Source organism: Xenopus tropicalis, chromosome 4 (genome assembly GCF_000004195.4).
Source record: "Xenopus tropicalis strain Nigerian chromosome 4, UCB_Xtro_10.0, whole genome shotgun sequence".
Classification (NCBI taxonomy): Eukaryota; Metazoa; Chordata; class Amphibia; order Anura; family Pipidae; genus Xenopus; species Xenopus tropicalis.
The window spans coordinates 20710336-20728517 of record NC_030680.2 but is presented as its reverse complement, the minus strand read 5'-3'; the positions used below and the strand labels follow the sequence as shown (position 1 = coordinate 20728517).

Genomic DNA, 18182 nt, shown 5'->3' with positions numbered 1-18182 from the left:
TACACAATTTTTACAAGTGTAGGAGCATCAGTACATAAGGGTTGCCCAGTTGTTAGGTACACGCCAATAATTCTAGTTACTCACCTCCTAATCCTACACTGGGCCTTTGGTACAGCAATGGGACTAGTTATCCAGAATTCTCGGGACCTGGGGTTTTCCAGATAAGGGGTCTTTTCGGAATTTGGATCACCCTACCTTTGAGTTTGATTTTCTTTTCACAATTAGAGATTTTTGTGCTAAAACTTGCACAATGCGAGTTATGGTTCAAAACCATCTGGTATTTATTAACTGCAAAAAAATTGACAACTTCAATGTAAAACTTCCATCTAAAAGCTTGCGAGTTTCTATAGAAGTCAATGGGAGCTGTCCTAAGCAAAGTCAAGCCATATTTTCAAACTTGAATTTTTCGAGTTTGTAAACTCTAAAAATTAGGTATTCTAGTTTATTTATTCAAACTTGTTTCCTTATTAACAAATAAGTGAGCATTCAATATGCAACTTTATACGATTTAGAAAAACAAACTCAAAAATAGATAAATAAGCCCATAAGTCTACTCCATAATTATTTATACATTAAATAATCCCAATAGGATTGTTTTGTTTTGATGAATTACACCTTAGGATCAAGTAGAAGGTCCTGTTTTATTATTATAATGAAATAGAAAATCAATTTTAAAAATGGAGATGGCCTTCCTGTAAATACATGGAATGGCAAACAAAAAAAAAATTGGTGAAAAAAACCTTAAAAAAAAAAACAAATTGGAAAAAAGACAGTTTTTATAAATTAAGAGAAAGAAAAGGCAACATCCTTTTATTTATTTTCCTTTTTTTCTGTATTGGAAATGCTGATAAAAATGCATAATTCCAGTCCCATTGCAAGCTTGGCCCCTTGCTTCTATATTAGCCATTGCTTTTGTTTCTATAATCCTGCATAACAATCTCTTGGGGGCATGACCTGATGTTATGGGAATGTGGCCACAAACAAAATATCAATCAAGGCAGAAAATGTCCTACTCCTGCTCATAACTCCATTTACTTTAGCAATTTAATCTCAACAGAAACTCGAGGCCCCGCAAGCATGTATAAGACTTGAACGGACATTGGAGAATTTTGTTTTGTTGGTGTTACAACATTCACATCATCAAGCGGATTCTTTGTATTTGTGGAAGCAGGAATGTTTGGGATTGTTGTGATTGTGCATGGGCATCCCAAGCTAATAAAAGACAAACATGAAGTCTGTTTAGCATGAGGGGCTGATTAAAAACACATTGGCAAGAGAACATGTTTCTAGTTGTATGCCCGCCGAAAAGAATCCCTTGTAACGGATTAGAAAGGGAGCACACTGTGGATGTTTGATGAAACAATAATAGGAAACGTGGGGTCTGCCAAATACACAATCCTTCACTAACAATGGGGGTGATTCTCAACTCACACGTCAGATTTGGACCGTATTTGTACCTTGAGAAAGTAAGAGGCAATACTATGAATTCTTGGCCAGATTATACAACATTTGGCAGTTTGGTCCAGAGGACAATTGGTTGGGTCCCCAGTTTTTTTGTTTTTTTTTTTACTCATGAGCCACACGCAGTGTTGGTGAGCCAGACAAGCATTAAAAAAAGGTCTTAAATAAGCACAGTGATTGGCTATTTGGTAGCCTCATATGGACTGCTAGTCTGCAGGAAGCTCTGATTGGAGTAAAACGGTGAATCTGAGCTTCCAAAACTTGCCTCCAAGCCAGGAATTTAAAAATGGGCACCTACTTTGAGACAACATCAAAGGGGGGTGGTGACCAACATATTGCTCAGGAGACACTGGCTGGGGATCACTAAAGAGGACAAATGGTATTTTAAAGTTCCTCTTATCTGGAACAAAGCCTTCATATAGTGACAGCTCAAGCAAGTTCAAATTCCAACCACTTTCTATTTACATGTATCAAAAAAAGACCAGCAACCTCACAGAATGTCTAGAGTCCAACCTCAGTAAAGTTCATTAAATTGCTAACCAACCAATCTCTGCCCCCCTGATCCTGATTGGTAATGCACTAGTATTAGTCACAACACTCATGGTTAGTGCCCTAGTATGGCCACAGTAGAAGTGGTAGCAAATGGGTCAAACTGAAACAGACATGGGGACCCTCTCTTTACTTAAACAGCAGGTTATGATTTTTTAACAGGATCTAAATCCCCAAAAATAACTTAATGTGAACTAACAGTATTCAGTGTGGTTCTTTAAGAATTTTCCAGTTTACATTCATTTTCTATTTTTAACCTTTTTTTTTTTTAAAGATATTAGCAGTTTTATACTGCTATGAAAACTTCAGCTCAACAGCTCACGTTCCAGAGTTTCAGGGACCCTCTCTATGCACTTCCTGGATCTCAGAAAAGCACTCTGGGTTAAAGGAGATCTAATGCCCCTACAAACAAAAAACCCCCATCAACTGCCCTCCATCAGTCCCCTACCCAGAGTCTATTACATGGAAAAGCATCCTGACATATAGATGCAGAGTAGTGCAGCTGAATTCACTGGTGCCATCTTTGTTGGGGGCTTAGTTCCACTTTAAGGTGGTAATACATTTAAAGATCCAGTTGTTTGGCATATATTTCCCCAATATGCCCACCCTGCGGTGGATGATTTTTTTTTCCGGATATCAGTCGAGCAGGCCAGTCAAAGGGCCCCAGACAGGTGCCAATAACTTCCCAAACCAGTTGGAAAGTTTATAAGTCTTCATTTTTTAGGAATTAGATAGGTGTATTGCAACTTCTTATGGACCTTAACGATCATAACGGCCTTGAGTTACTGAGCAGAATTCTTCGTTACAGGAACATAAAGTATATCCTTCAAACAACTCAACTTCCTATATTTAAATATTTATAGAAAATGCTTCTTGGGGACACTTGTTACTTGTTTTTAATGGCTGAGAGAGACATAACCCAGTATATATAGCAGAACTGCCTTCATTCTACAGAGGGGTTACAACAAACGAAAAAAGTAAAAAAAAAAAAGGAAAAGAAAATAATTACAAAAACCCGACCATATGTTATTCTTTTCAAGCCAGAAAAACTCTGGCACAACAACTGACACTCTGAAGTTATGCAAACTTAAAATGAGACTTGGAAGGGCTGCCAATAAAAGCATGCCACAAAATCCTTATAGCACTATAGCAGAGCGTGTATGGAGGCAGACTTTAATGGCAAGGAAAGCAAGGCACATTTTACAGAAGTCGAGAAAAGGCACAGATGACTGGAATACTTTCGCAGAGCCGCGGTGGGGTTCCACCACCGTGACCATTTCCAGAGTGATCCAAAAGCTCCAAGTAACTGAAACACTCCTCCTTGTGTTCTTGGTTACAAATTCACTTTCTGGTAAAAAGCAAAAGCTGCTTTGGCAAGAAGAGGTTAAACCCTGAACTGCTGCCGACACTGGACCTCCATTTAAAGAACAGGACCTGACACCCAAGCTAATTTGGTGCGACGATGGCAAGTAAAGGTGCACCCACATTTGCTGCAGATGTCGGACTGTGGCTCCTTCAGATACCGATAGGGCTGGGTCAAAGGCAAAGATCTGCTTATTTGGAGCCCCAGCCAATCAATGGACTGGTTTCCGATTTTAATTTAAGGTCACATTCAAATTAAGCTTTAATATGTTGGATACATTGATAATTTTAAATTTTAATCATTTTAGAATTCAATTGTTTTGCCTTTTTGATCGGCTTTCTACCCAGCTCAGAGTGGAAACTGCTTTGTGGTCATTGATCCTAGAAAACCAGAAACTGGATAAATGGGCAAGTACCACAAATGTACATTTAAAAAGGGTAGTTACATTATGATATGGAATAGTCTATTCTTAGGTTAAAGATTTCTAAATTTGCCTTCTTCTTTTGACTCTTTTCAGCTCTTAAATGGGGTCACTGACCCCGGTGGCCATAAAACTATTGCTCTGTGAAGCTACAGTCTTATTGCTACTTTTTATTACTTCTCTTTTTACTATTTATATTTCAGTCTCCTAAATAAGCCACTGCCTGGTTGCTAGGACCCTAGCAACCAGATAGCCGCTGAAGTTCCAAACTCATTTTTAATTGCATATTTCCTAAGAATATAACTGTCTGAAAAGAATGAATGACATTTAAAACCCATCACTGTATGCTGGCTTGTATATGGGCACTACTGGGACATGAAGAGCCTTAGGGGGCTGCTATTTAATAGCCTATCCATATATAGTATAATGCAGCTCCTGTATATAAGTATTAGCGTAGGCCCTTTAAAGGGGAACTATACTCATCCAACAACAATGGGAAATTGCACAGTGCTCTTTTGGGCACCTGATTTTGTTTCCTTTTATTTTTAATTTTAATGTTTTGTTTTACACTGCTACTACCATGAATTTGGAGCACCCCCTGCTGTTTTGTGTTGCCAGAAAGAAAACCAAAAGTTGACAGTTACTAAAGTAGGAAATGACTCCTGAAGCTTCTCTGCTCAGCTTTCTCACTTATTATGATATGAGGGATAGGAATGAGCAGAGAAGCATCAGGAGACACCTCTGGCATCGGTAGCTTAGTTTCTGGCATTCTGTCCAGCCTAAGTGCTGATTCCATTACAAGTTCACAATATCACGAGATGGCCAGGAAGTTTGTGCAAAGGATTACTGTCCCCTGGGACACAGATCTTAAGCTGGCTGTTCATTTGACGACCTTGCCAAAAGAGCAGATCTTTATGAGCAGCTTAAAATCTTTTCCTGGTATGACGACCTTGAGGGGGGGGGGGGGGGTGATATCGGACTGATCAGATTGTTTTGCCCTTGGGCCATACAATCAGATAACAGTGACTATAAATGCAATTTATCAGGACGAGGACTGCAGCAATAAGCCAATGTGGTCCTTGCCCCATTTTTAAACTCGCCAGATCAATATATGGCCTGTTTTGGCCAAGATATTGGGCCAGTAGTCTGCTGTTCTTTCAGAATAACATTCTTCACTGGATAAAATACAATACCTCAGAATTCCACTTATTTTGGCATCCTCGATACTTCCCCAGTATGCAACCTTAAAGGACATGTCAACCCCAAAAATAACTTTTTGTCCAATAAAAGAAAACCTGGTTGGTACTTTTTAAACAATGTTGCAAAGGTCGGTCTCCTCCAACAAATCAGGTCTTGTGTTACATTGTTTCAACAGTCTGAGCCCCCAGGGCAGGGAATAGAAAAGGACAGACAAACACTACTTTGAATATCAATATCAATATATATATATATATATATATATATATATATATATATATATATAAAAAAAAACAGATATGGGATCCCTTATCCGCAAACCTGTTACCCAGAAAGTTTCAAATTACAAAATGGCCATCTCCCTATAGACTCCATTATAAGCAAATAATTCTAATTTTTAAAAATGGATTTCCTTTTCCTCTGTAATAATAAAACAGTACCAGTATTTGATCCCAACTAAGATATAACTACCCCTTATTGGGGCAGAACAGTCCTATTGGGTTTATTTCATGGTTAAATGATTCCCTTTTCTCTGTAATAATAAAACAGTACCTGTACTTGATCCCAACTAAGATATAATTACCCCTTATTGGGGGCAGAACAGCCCTATTGGGTTTATTTAATGGTTAAATGATTCCCTTTTCTCTGTAATAATAAAACAGTACCTGTACTTGATCCCAACTAAGATATAATTACCCCTTATTGGGGGCAGAACAGCCCTATTGGGTTTATTTAATGGTTAAATGATTCCCTTTTCTCTGTAATAATAAAACAGTACCTGTACTTGATCCCAACTAAGATATAATTACCCCTTATTGGGGCAGAACAGCCCTATTGGGTTTATTTAATGGTTAAATGATTCCCTTTTCTCTGTAATAATAAAACAGTACCTGTACTTGATCCCAACTAAGATATAATTAATCCTTATTGGGGGCAGAACAATCCTATTGGGTTTATTTCATGTTTAAATTATTTTTAGCAGACTTAAGTTATAGAGATCCAAAATCGGGAAGATCCCGAGAAGGTCCTGAGCATTCTGGATAACAGGTCCCATACCAGTACATATAACTCATAAACACTACAAATCTGTAATGACTGTATTGCAAAGTAATATTTTGAGTTGACTTGTCCTTTAACGAGGGCAAAATCGGGCTGATCCAATTGTTTATCTCTTGGGAGGACAAAGAGACAACAAACCGTTGCAAAGGGACCTAATCGGCAGCTTTTATCAGCCCGTGCACTGTTACCTTTAGGACAGAGGCACGCACGGCAGGTTGTGCCCCTGCCCTTAGGACCGAAGGAGTTGATGGGAAAATGAAGAAAACGATAGGCTTCTGATAGACAAGGTTCTACCTAGGCCAACATTGGGTTTGTTGCTAGGTAAACTTTAAATCATTTCTAACATTACCCAATAAGGCAAGCAGAATACAGTATCATTTTTAAACAGAGTTGATGAACATATCAGCTTGAGTTTCCATGGTAATATACAGTATATACACATTGTAGAATAATAAAAATTAAGAAAATTAAAAAAAAAAAAAAAAAAATACTCCCTGCACTGTGAAATAAATATTATGCAAAGCTTGATGAAGATGATAGACATGCTGGCCACCGTCAAAAGGTGAATGGTTTTGTATTTCATGTAAAGTACTAAAGAATAAACACATCTTTAAAGAAACATTTAAAAAAGGTTTACTTTAATATCTGCAGAGCAAAAATAAAAGTTGTGAGTCATGAGAATGGCAGGGGAAGCCAGGATTCTGGATAGGAAAATGCCAACATTTGTCCTTTCATCTAAAGAGGCAGAACAGTATTCTCTGCAAATTATAGTACACTCTACAGAGTTCCCAGCAGTTTTAGTTAGTTTCTCTGTTTACTGCCACTGTTCTATTTATATTAGTTCTACTATTTTCATGAGCTGTATTAAGAAATTATATTTAATAGTACTGTAAGCATCACAGTGTTGGGAGGCAGCACAGTAGCAAGAATAGTTGACTATGGCAGGTATGGTTATGGGATAGCAGGTATAGTAGGGAGAGATGGTGCCTATAGTAGCAGTGGGGGGATAATAGCCTCTGGGAAGGGACTGTGGCTGTGGGATAGCAGGTATAGTAGGGAGAGATGGTGCCTATAGTAGCAGTGGGGGGATAATAGCCTCTGGGAAGGGACTGTGGGATAGCAGGTATAGTAGGGAGAGATGGTACCTATAGTAGCAGTGGGGGGATAATAGACTCTGGGAAGGGACTGGGGCTGTGGGATAGCAGGTATAGTAGGGAGAGATTGTGCCTATAGTAGCAGTGGGATAATAGTCTCTGGGAAGGGACTGTGGCTGTGGATAGCAGGTATAGTAGGGAGGGATGGTGCTTATAGTAGCAGTGGGGGGGATAATAGCATCTGGGGAGGGACTGTGGCTGTGGGATAGCAGGTATAGTAGGGAGAGATGGTGGCTATAGTATCAGTGGGGGGATAATAACCTCTGGGAAGGGACTGTGGCTGTGGGATAGCAGGTATAGTAGGGAGAGATGGTGCCTATAGTAGCAGTGGGGGGATAATAGCCTCTGGGAAGGGACTGTGGGATAGCAGGTATAGTAGGGAGAGATTGTGCCTATAGTAGCAGTGGGGGGATAATAGCCTCTGGGAAGGGACTGGGGCTGTGGGATAGCAGGTATAGTAGGGAGAGATGGTGCCTATAGTAGCAGTGGGGGGATAATAGCCTCTGGGAAGTGACTGTGGGATAGCAGGTATAGTAGGGAGAGATGGTGCCTATAGTAGCAGTGGGGGATAATAGCCTCTGGGAAGGGACTGTGGGATAGCAGGTATAGATGATGCCTATAGTAGCAGTGGGGGGGATAATAGCCTCTGGAAGGGACTGGGGCTGTGGGATAGCAGGTATAGTAGGGAGAGATGGTGCCTATAGTAGCAGTGGGGGATAATAGCCTCTGGGAAGTGACTGTGGGATAGCAGGTATAGTAGGGAGAGATGGTGCCTATAGTAGCAGTGGGGATAATAGCCTCTGGAAGGGACTGTGGGATAGCAGGTATAGATGATGCCTATAGTAGCAGTGGGGGGGATAATAGCCTCTGGAAAGGGACTGGGGCTGTGGGATAGCAGGTATAGTAGGGAGAGATGGTGCCTATAGTAGCAGTGGGGGGATAATAGCCTCTGGGAAGGGACTGGGGCTGTGGGATAGCAGGTATTAGGGAGAGATGGTGCCTCTAGTAGCAGTGAGGATAATAATGACTTATAGTAAAATTAAAAATCTCCTTTATTAGTACATGGCAAATGGCGTTTTGTGCCTGTTTGGCACTATAGGATAGGCCTATCAGTATGTGCCTACAAGGCACAAAATGCATTAGGCCATTTGCCATGTACTAATAAAGGAGATTTTTAATTTTACTATAAGTCATTATTATCCTCACTGCTACTAGAGGCACCATCTCTCCCTAATACCTGCTATCCCACAGCCCCAGTCCCTTCCCAGAGGCTATTATCCCCCCACTGCTACTATAGGCACCATCTATACCTGCTATCCCACAGTCCCTTCCCAGAGGCTATTATCCCCCACTGCTACTATAGGCACCATCTCTCCCTAATACCTGCTATCCCACAGCCACAGTCCCTTCCCAGAGGCTATTATCCCCCCCACTGCTACTATAGGCACCATCTCTCCCTACTATACCTGCTATCCCACAGCCACAGTCCCTTCCCAGAGGCTATTATCCCCCCACTGCTACTATAGGCACCATCTCTCCCTACTATACCTGCTATCCCACAGCCCCAGTCCCTTCCCAGAGGCTATTATCCCCCCACTGCTACTATAGGCACCATCTCTCCCTACTATCCCACAGCCACAGTCCCTTCCCAGAGGCTATTATCCCCCCACTGCTACTATAGGCACCATCTCTCCCTAATACCTGCTATCCCACAGCCACAGTCCCTTCCCAGAGGCACACACAACTTTTTGCGGCTTAAAAAATGGTACCAATGCAGTTATCCTGGTGCCAATGGAGTTATCCTGCATTGCTGCCATTCTTCTTTCTCAACAACTTTGATGCTTGATTTTTTTTTTTTTTTAACAGGGAAAGAGTTAATAAATTGCTTCCTAAGTGTGCAACACACACATATATAGATATATATTATCACACGCCCTGTGCTGAGAAATATTGACACCAAACAATTAAATGGCTTGAAGCCCAATAAATAAAATGAAAGAACATTAACCATCTACATGATGCCAAGTAACAATCAATACGAGTCTGAACTGGTAGAACTAGTGGGTAACAGGCAGCTTATATTGGATTTGTTAGTCAAAGCTATCAAAATACAATCTTCCTAAACCTGAGCCTTTGTAATCATAGGGTAAATGGCTGCTCGAGTACTCCATGCTACTAAGAGATAAAGAATATTAACCTAAAGCACAGGGCTGCCCTGGCTTAATAAATCCTATTAGACGGGGACAGTCCTATGCCCAGAGCCGGCGCGTGCTCAGGGCAAGCCATCAATAAGCTTAAGGAACTGTGAGATAAAATTAAAAAAAAGGTTTTAAAGGACAAGTATCCATTGGGAACAGAGCCAGGCATTTCAAAGTGGAACTATCATTAAATATCTTTTTGGTGTGTATTAGTGGGTCAGGAATCTGACCCCTTGGGCCGTGTGAGGTTCCATCCATGAAATAAGTGGCAGAAACTCTTTCACATCTACCAAATCCCCAGAAGTTACAGTGAGAAAGCACACTAATCAATTGCTTAAAGGGGAACCATTCCTTCCATGAAAGAAGCAAATACATCTGTTGATGTTCAATAAATCTTGTTTCACAAATGGTCTTGACTTTTTCGTGTTCTTGCAGTTATTTGTGAAAGATAATTATCTAATTTAAAATGTTTATATGAATGGTTGTTCCTCGTGCTGTCACTTCAAAATATATAAACCTCTCTTTGGTCCATAAACTTGTCTACAGGTGGCTGCCAGAACAAAGGGACGATTAATAAAGGGGAACTCCACCCAAACATAAGCTTTTTGAAAAGTAAACATAATATTAAGAATCTATGCAATATATGGTACATCAATTAAAAATATGCAGCCTTTTTATGATGGTTTCGTACAGTTCCCTGAGCCCTGCCCCCTGTTGATCTGGCTGACTACTTTGTGACTCAAATAGAATGCAACAGTAGTTGCCTATTCTCAGCCTGCATCCTCCCAATCCCACTATTCCCTGTGCACACTATGCCAAGTAGGAAAGGAACATCACAGTGCATTGTGGGTTATGTAGTTCCTGCATGCTGTCTGTAAGCTGTGGAGAAGTTTACAGTTTGTAACATTGGTGTTTTAGTCCCTCCTCCCCTGCCAGGATTTCAAATGATGCAGAAAGAGAAGAACTGTTTTACAGCTGGATTTCAGCATATAAAAATGGTATTTATTCATACTTTTTGAAGAAACAGATTGCAGTGATAGGTATATTAGGGGCTCTTTAACAAATTTTGATGTAATGGAATATTTATGAGCCTGTTGGTTACTGAGCTTAGGGACCAACGCACAATATACTGTATATATACACAATATAAATGTCAAAATATAAGGCTGAGTAGCAATTAATACAGATAATTACTGCATGGCAGCTCAGAAACCAGAGCAATTAGCTTCAGAATTTAATAATCAACCCTATAGCATCATCTTACATGACAATTAAACCTCATTTTCTGCTTCAAAATTTGAGATGACCCCTTTGCTTCTGAACAGTTGCTCAGAGCATGCCGAGCAGGTGCAGGGCAGAGGGTAGCAGTATGGCAGCAGTATGGCAGTCCCCACTATCAAGTACAAGTATGAAAAAGACACTGCAGTGGAACCAAATAATGGAATGATTCTCAGACACGTGTAATGGGGTGCGAGACAAACATAATAGCATAGGACAATTAGCTCTAATAGCTCACACTGTACCATGACTTTGCCTTTATTAGGAGGAAACAACATGTTCTAGGCAATCTCTAAAGAGCATTTTCTTTCACTTCAGGTGTTCATACATTCAGCGATCGGAACTTAATGTGTTCACACATCCAAACACAAAACGACTTATTTACTCCGATTATGTGTCATTTGGGCTTTCAGCGCTCAAAGCAGTTTTTTTTTTTTGTTTAAACATAAAGTCGGTTTTAAAGAACAAAGTCATAAAAAAAGTTATTTCTTCATAAAAGTGGGGAAGCAGTAGTCGGTGAGAAAGAAATACGACACGGTTTCACTAGGGCATTGTGTAAGAGTGAGTTGGTGAGTTATTGTCTGAACCAAATGGCTCTCCTTAGGGAATAATTCGAGTTCTTTCCAAGTCATAAAAGCTTTTTATAATGACAATAAAATAAAGTCTATGCACATGTAAACAGCTTCATTCACAAACAGACAGCTTAGTTACAGAACATTCTAAGCCACAGTGAAAGCGCTATTTCAGCCGCCGTTACTTTGCTCACACCGAGCACATAAACATACACAGACGGCTGGAATAATGCTCCGCTATGGGCAGGCAATAACAACACATGATTAATAACACTGGGCATCTCCACAAGCTAAAAAACCCACCATATTACATTTTCCCAACGTAACAGCCATTAATAACTCTATTGAAAGGAATTCCATTCATGTACTGATCCTTTAAAAAAGCCCTCCCATTTGTGGTACTTAAAGGGATAGTGGCAAAGTCCAGGTTTAATACCTACATAAACCCTGCCATTCTTTCCTACTGAAAATGACCCCCAGCCCACCCCCTATTAACCTGTGACGAGCTCCAGCATGGCTTGAGGTTTACCAGCCTTATGAGTGATGGCGTGCTTGGGGGAGGGACAATGTTTTCATAGGCTGGAGGGGAACTCCACCAAAACACAACTTGAGCTTTTTGTAACGTAAACATGATTTCAAGCCACTTTGTAATATCCATCAATTAACAAATATGTAGCCTTTTCATTACTTTAATGTAATAATATGGTTTGGAACAGTTCCCTAAGCCCCGCCCCCCCAGTTCTGCTGATCTAGCTGACTACATTGAGACTCAAATAAAATGTAACAGCAGTCGACTGTCTTTAGCCTGCCTTCAGCCTGCATCCTCCAAATTCCACTCTTCCCTGCACATGTGATGTCAATAAGTAAAGGAACATCACAGTGCAATGCATTGTGGGTTATGTAGTTCTGGCAGGCTGTCTGTAAGCTGTGGAGAAGTTGTTTCAATTTGTAACAATGTTTTAGTCCCTCCTCCCCTGCCAGGATTTCAAAAGATGCAGAAAGGAAAGAACGGTTTTGCACCTGAATTTTGGCACATAAAAATGGTATTTATTCATACTTTTTTATGGAACAGATGATCGGCCACTTCAAGCCGTGCCTGAGCTGGGGGGCACATCCATTAGAAAACAATAGCAGAGCTATGTTTATGTAGGCATAGTAATACGTTCTTGTTTAAACTTGAACGTGTCACTATCTCTTTAAAGGACAAGGGAACTAATATACACTTTGTACCCCTGTACAGTCTCCATGCCCCACACTCTTATATGGTCTGGCTTCCTAATACAGTAGTGCAGATAGGGATAACAGCTGACTAGTGGTGATGGATAACCAGGGACATGTGCAGCTCAAGTCAATCTGGTATTGTTCAAGTCTAGTTGCCCGTCTTTGAACTCTTTCTAGATGTATTACTTTTTCAGGACCAGAGCTAAAGAATTAGCCCTATATTCAAGCCCAAGCCCTATATTCAAAGGAGAACCCAGAAAAGCCAGCCAGTAACCCTTCCCCATCCAGAGGTGTCTTGGCCACTCCATGCCTGAGAAAGGGCGCTTGGGCCGAAACACTAATAAATAGCATGAAATAAGCTGCAGTGATTGTTACTTCCTGAAAATTTATTGGTTCAGTACTGGTTCTTGCCAAATGGTGGAGGCAACAAAAGGGATGTTAAGCATTGGTCTTTAAAAAAATGTTGACCCAAAAGCATAAAGTAAATTGCAACTTTAGATTCAACTCAGCCATAAATCTTAATTCCCAGTCCATGCCCCCCATATCACTCCATGTTCCAACTGTTTCAGAGGATTTGGGTGACACTTCTATGCATTTTATTGGCAGGGATAAGTGAAATTCAGATACAAATTACTTTGACTGGGTGAGGGGTTAAAATCAGGGAGACTCCTGAAAGATGCCGGTGAGCTAATGTCTACTAACCATTGATTAATAAGTGGCAGGATTACCTCTCTTGCATCTACACCCCCGGATTACACAAGGCAAGACTGTACAGGAATAGGATCTTTTATCCAAAATGCTTTGGATCTGGGGCTTTCTGGACAAAAGGCTTTTGCATAATCTGGATCACCAGACCTAAAGTCTGCTAAAAATCATTTAAAAATGTTAAATAAACCCAACAGGACTGTTTTGCCACCAGTAGGGATTTGCACAGTTTCATTCATTCACGCAGTTACCCCTAAAATTACTCTAAAGGACCCTCAGAATAACATAACTTTCTCCCTGCACGTAGATCATTTACTGACTTTGTCTAACTAGAATCTCCGCCCCCTTTTTACTTTCTGAACACTCCTTCTCTCTCCTCCGACTATGATGACCTCAAAGGGATGCCTACTGGGCATGCTCGCTGCCTCTGCTCCAATTAAAATCAGGCATGTGTAGTAGGTATCTCTTTGAGGTCATCATAGCCTGAGAGAGAAGTGCACAGAAAGCAAAAAAGGGCGGAGCTTCTCGCTAGACATGGAAGTCAGTAAAAGAGATGTAGTTGATATGGCTGTAATAGAGAAACAAAGTAAACCTGGATGCAGGGAGACAGGTATGTTATTCTGGGGGATGTACCGAGTAATTCTGTAGATTTAAGTAAAAAAAAAATTCTACTGAATACAATCAATACCTTTGGATCTGCTAGAGCATTGATGACGTTCCCCAGAGCCAACAGTGAGCGATTGATGTTTGTTCCCTCTCGTAAACGTTCACCCTTGGCGTTCGTTGCACTGGCCCGTTCAGAACCAGCCAGATCAATGAGGCACATTTTGGCAATTCGAACATTCTGATTGATACTTGCCGTCTTGTCCTGCTGTCTTAAGTAAATCTGGTAAAAGGGGAAAGGGTGTTTGAGAAATGTATTAAAGGCAACATACACAGCACCTCCATCTATAAACTGCAGCTACTGATCTAAAAAGATTTTTTTAATGGAGTTCGACTCTTTTCATTCATTTAGTGAATAATAGGGGGATAAATCTAGCCTAATAGCACATGGATTGTTCCTCTGCTGTTGAAGATTTGATCCACTACCTTCTGCACCTTGGACATGTATGCACTGACAGGTACAGGATCAGCCAATCAGTGCACAAAGAGTGGATTTTAATGCAAAATGCTTAAATATGTATTTTTGCAGGAAAAAATAAATCATCGCATTTGCTTCCATTACCCTTACTGTAACAATTTACTCCCAGGTAACCCATAGTGGCCATTTAACTTACCTGAAACACAGCATGTGACCGTGATGACGATGCATTCATGTCAGTAGGGTGCTGGGTTCTATTTTTGTTTCCATAGTCGAGCATCTGAAGGATCTCCTCGGCTGACTTGGGCTAATGTTCGAGAGAATGAAGACATTCTTTAGATACAAGTGTTTGAGTTTCATTGTATTATCCATTGCTATAGCAAAGACAAACATGATGCATATTTCACAAAGGGGAATTATTTTTAAAGCATAAGTAATCTTTTATTTTGAAATCCCCTAAAATTACTCTGTACAGTCTCCAGAATAACACAACGATCCTGCATGCAAATTTGATTTACAAGCAGCTGAACTGCAGCTCTTTTACCGACTTCCTTGTCTAGCGGCAAGCTCTGTCCCTTTTGCTTTCTGTGCACTCCCTCTTTCTCCAACTATGATGACCTCAAAGTGGTGCCTACTGGGCATGCTTACTGCCTCTGATCCAATTAAAATCAATCAGGCATGCTCAGTAGGCACATCATTGCCAGAGAGAAGGTGTGCTCAGAAAGCAAAAGGGGTGGAGCTTCATGCTAGACAAGGAAGTCCGTAAAAGAGATGCAGTTTAGCGGCTTGTAATAGAGAAACAAAATAAATCTGCATGCAGGGAGAAATGTATGTCATTCTGGGGGCTGTACAGAGAAGTTTTAGAGATTAAGAAAATTTATAATTTATACTCTATAGAAATTGTGTGCAACGGTGACACTAGGAACACAGCCAAGCAGTTTTTCCACTTAGTCCCCTCTGCAATGTATCTGGAGCCCAAAAAGGCAACTCTTTAGGCTTGCAAAATGGGGCTCATTAGTTCCACCCTTATTATGCAGCCATGCCAATGTTCTATAATGTATAGGCAGCACCTGGGCATCCCCTTAACTTGTGTCACACACAGGACACACAAGGTAAGGGCGTCATAGAAAGCTAAAAGCAAAGTATCCCTGATTTGGACATCTGATTTGACCCAAACAAGCACTTGGTCTTTTATTTACAAGCAGCTGACCAATCAAATATAGGAGCTGAATGGCTGCTGTTGGTTTGAAATCTTAAATTAACAGTGTATTAAATTAAGGTAAGTTAGAGTAGGGCGCACTGGGCTTTTAGAAATCTTAATCCTACCTGATGTAATGTTAAGCCTTGCACAACAACTCCTTTCTGAGCATCCTCTCTCACAGCCAATGCACCAGAATTTGAAAGGAGGTCTCGGATCTGCTCATTGTAAACCTAAAGATAAATACAACACAAGCCATACTTTATTGTGAAGTAAAACCAATTGCATTGAACAAATGATGTTTCCCTGCATTACTGTATTTAAAAATGTAAAGCCGGCCATTCAAGCACTGATAATATCGTACAAAACCTCCTTTCGTACGATATTCGGTGAGTGTATGGCGGCTCGACGAGGCGCCATTAAAGGCGCCCAAGCAAAATCTATGTTCAGGGCTGAATTGGCAGAAGGAGGTAGAATTTCAATTGTTTCTACCTCCATATCTGACGATTCAGCCCTGAACGTCAGTGGAGGGTGGGAACAATCTTTGAAAAGATCCCTTTAGAGAGATCAGCTGTGCTATTTACCTCCACACGGGAATGCTCAGGATTGGTTTTCCAGTGATGACAATAAGAAGCATAACACGTAGATTAGGGCCTGTAGCCATTACCAGGGCACTTTTTTTAATGACTGACATGGCTTCTCTTTGTGGCATCCACAGCTACTAATTAGCAGTAGTCTCACTGTGTGAAATATACCAAAGACACTGTTTTACTAAGGCCTATGAAGAACACCTTACCCGAGGCAAGTAATAAACACAAATTTGTAGCCTCATAGAGCAATAGTTTCTGACTGTCGGGGTTATTGACCCCCTCATTTGAAAGGAGGCAGAAGAAGGCAAATCATTAAAAAAATAAATAAATAATGGAAACCAGTTGCAAAGTTGATAAGAATAGCAACATATATAACATACTAAGAGTTTACAGAAAGGTGAAACAACCCTTTAAAATTAGCTTATGGGAAATGGGTAAAATGCATGTTAAACCTGGACCTGGTGTACTATCAGGCAACAGACATTAACTATGATGAGAGATTTGGGAATGGAAGTGGCCAAGATGGTTGATGCAAGGACTTAAAGGAACAGTAACACCAAAAAATGAAAGTGTATAAAAGTAACTAAAATATAATGTGCTGCTGCCCTGCACTGGTAAAAGTTGTGCGTTTACTTCAGAAAGTCTACTATAATTTATATAAATAAGCTGCTATGTAGCCATGGAGGCAGCCATTCAAAGGAGAAAAGGCACAGGCACATAGCAGATAACAGATAAAACACCATTGTATTCTACAGAACATATCTGTTATCTGCTATGTAACATGTGCCTTTTCTCCTTTTTCCCAGCTTGAACGGCTGCCCCCGTGGCTACACAGCAGCTTATTATATAAATTATAGTAGTGTTAAGCTGGCCATACACGTGGCGATCCGACGATGTTTCGTACGACCATCGGTCGCACGAAACATCGTCAGATCCGCCACACACCATTCAGGGCTGAATCGGCAGGTAAGGAGGTAGAAACAATAGGATTTCTACCTCCTTCTGCCGATTCAGCTCTGAAGGGAGAATTTTGGTCAGGCGCCTTCTATGGCGCCCGATCAAAATTTTCTAACCTGGGCGATCGACGAGCCGACCGATTTCAGCAGCTTCCTGCGACATCGGTCGGCTCGCTGACATACCATACACGCACCGATTATCGTACGAAACGAGGTTTCGTACGATAATATCGGTGCGTGTATGGCCACCTTTACTGTAGCAAACACACCAGTTTTGCCAGTGCAGGGCAACAGTGCATTATATTTTTATTACTTTAAAGCTCTTTCATTTTTTGGTGTTACTGTTCCTTTAAGTGAGGCCAGGCCAAATCGTGGATGTTTGCCCCTTTCTGTATGTAATGTTTACATGGCTGCTTTCTCAAGCGACTTGTGCCCCTCTTTCTCCTGCCTCCAGATATACAGTTTAGCTATTTAGTCATCTGTTTTTTTCCCGGTTTTTATTGATTAATAATAAAAAGCTGCAACTTAAAATGTCACATTATTCAAAACACACTAATCACTAAAAAATAAACCAAGACTATCTGAAAATTAAGCTGACTTTTTGTATTTAGTTGACAGTGATGACCCGTTTAACATTTCGGTCTATACACATGGGCAAAGTAGAGATTTATGGTGCTGTAACAATAAAAAATAAAATTGCATGCAGTTAAATAGTTTGACTTAAGAAAAAAAAAAAAAAAATTTTAGCACAATACAAACCTCAAGGTAAGAAATGGCAACATTACAAACTTTCTCATCTTTTACACTCTCAATCCGGTTGTATAATTCCATCATTGTTAGATACATGACTCCAGGCTCCCCCGGTGACCCCAGCATAGTGTGAGTCTTGCCAGCACCCGTTGCTCCATAAGCCAGAACTAAAAAACGGGGGGGGGGGGAAAAAGTGTAAATCAATTTCTAAATAAACTAGCTAAAGAACATTAAGAGTGGGTAGTGCGATTTGTACATTTTACTCACGGATAAAACTTTTGTATTTTTTTTAAATAAAGTGCGTGTATTGGGTTATCTGTGCCCAAATGCCCAGCTTCCTTTGCTCTCCATAGATTCTGTGACTTCAGGTCCCAGAATCCATCACTTTACAATAGAACAAGGTAAGGAAGGGATTGAATCACACCGTGA

The 18182-nt window shown here is 40.5% G+C and overlaps 1 protein-coding gene across 4 annotated transcripts in view; it reads right to left on the bottom strand.

Moving 5' to 3' along the window:
* kif18a (kinesin family member 18A) overlaps nucleotides 1–18182 on the bottom strand; it is a 68453-nt gene that overhangs the window by 37016 nt on the left and 13255 nt on the right. For all 4 annotated transcript variants that reach the window (XM_018093041.2, XM_012961075.3, XM_018093042.2 and 1 more), the window contains 4 exon segments: nucleotides 17763–17920; nucleotides 15586–15690; nucleotides 14456–14566; nucleotides 13867–14064 (listed from right to left, as the gene is read on the bottom strand). In XM_018093041.2, coding sequence (XP_017948530.2) covers nucleotides 13867–14064; nucleotides 14456–14566; nucleotides 15586–15690; nucleotides 17763–17920 — 572 coding nt within the window.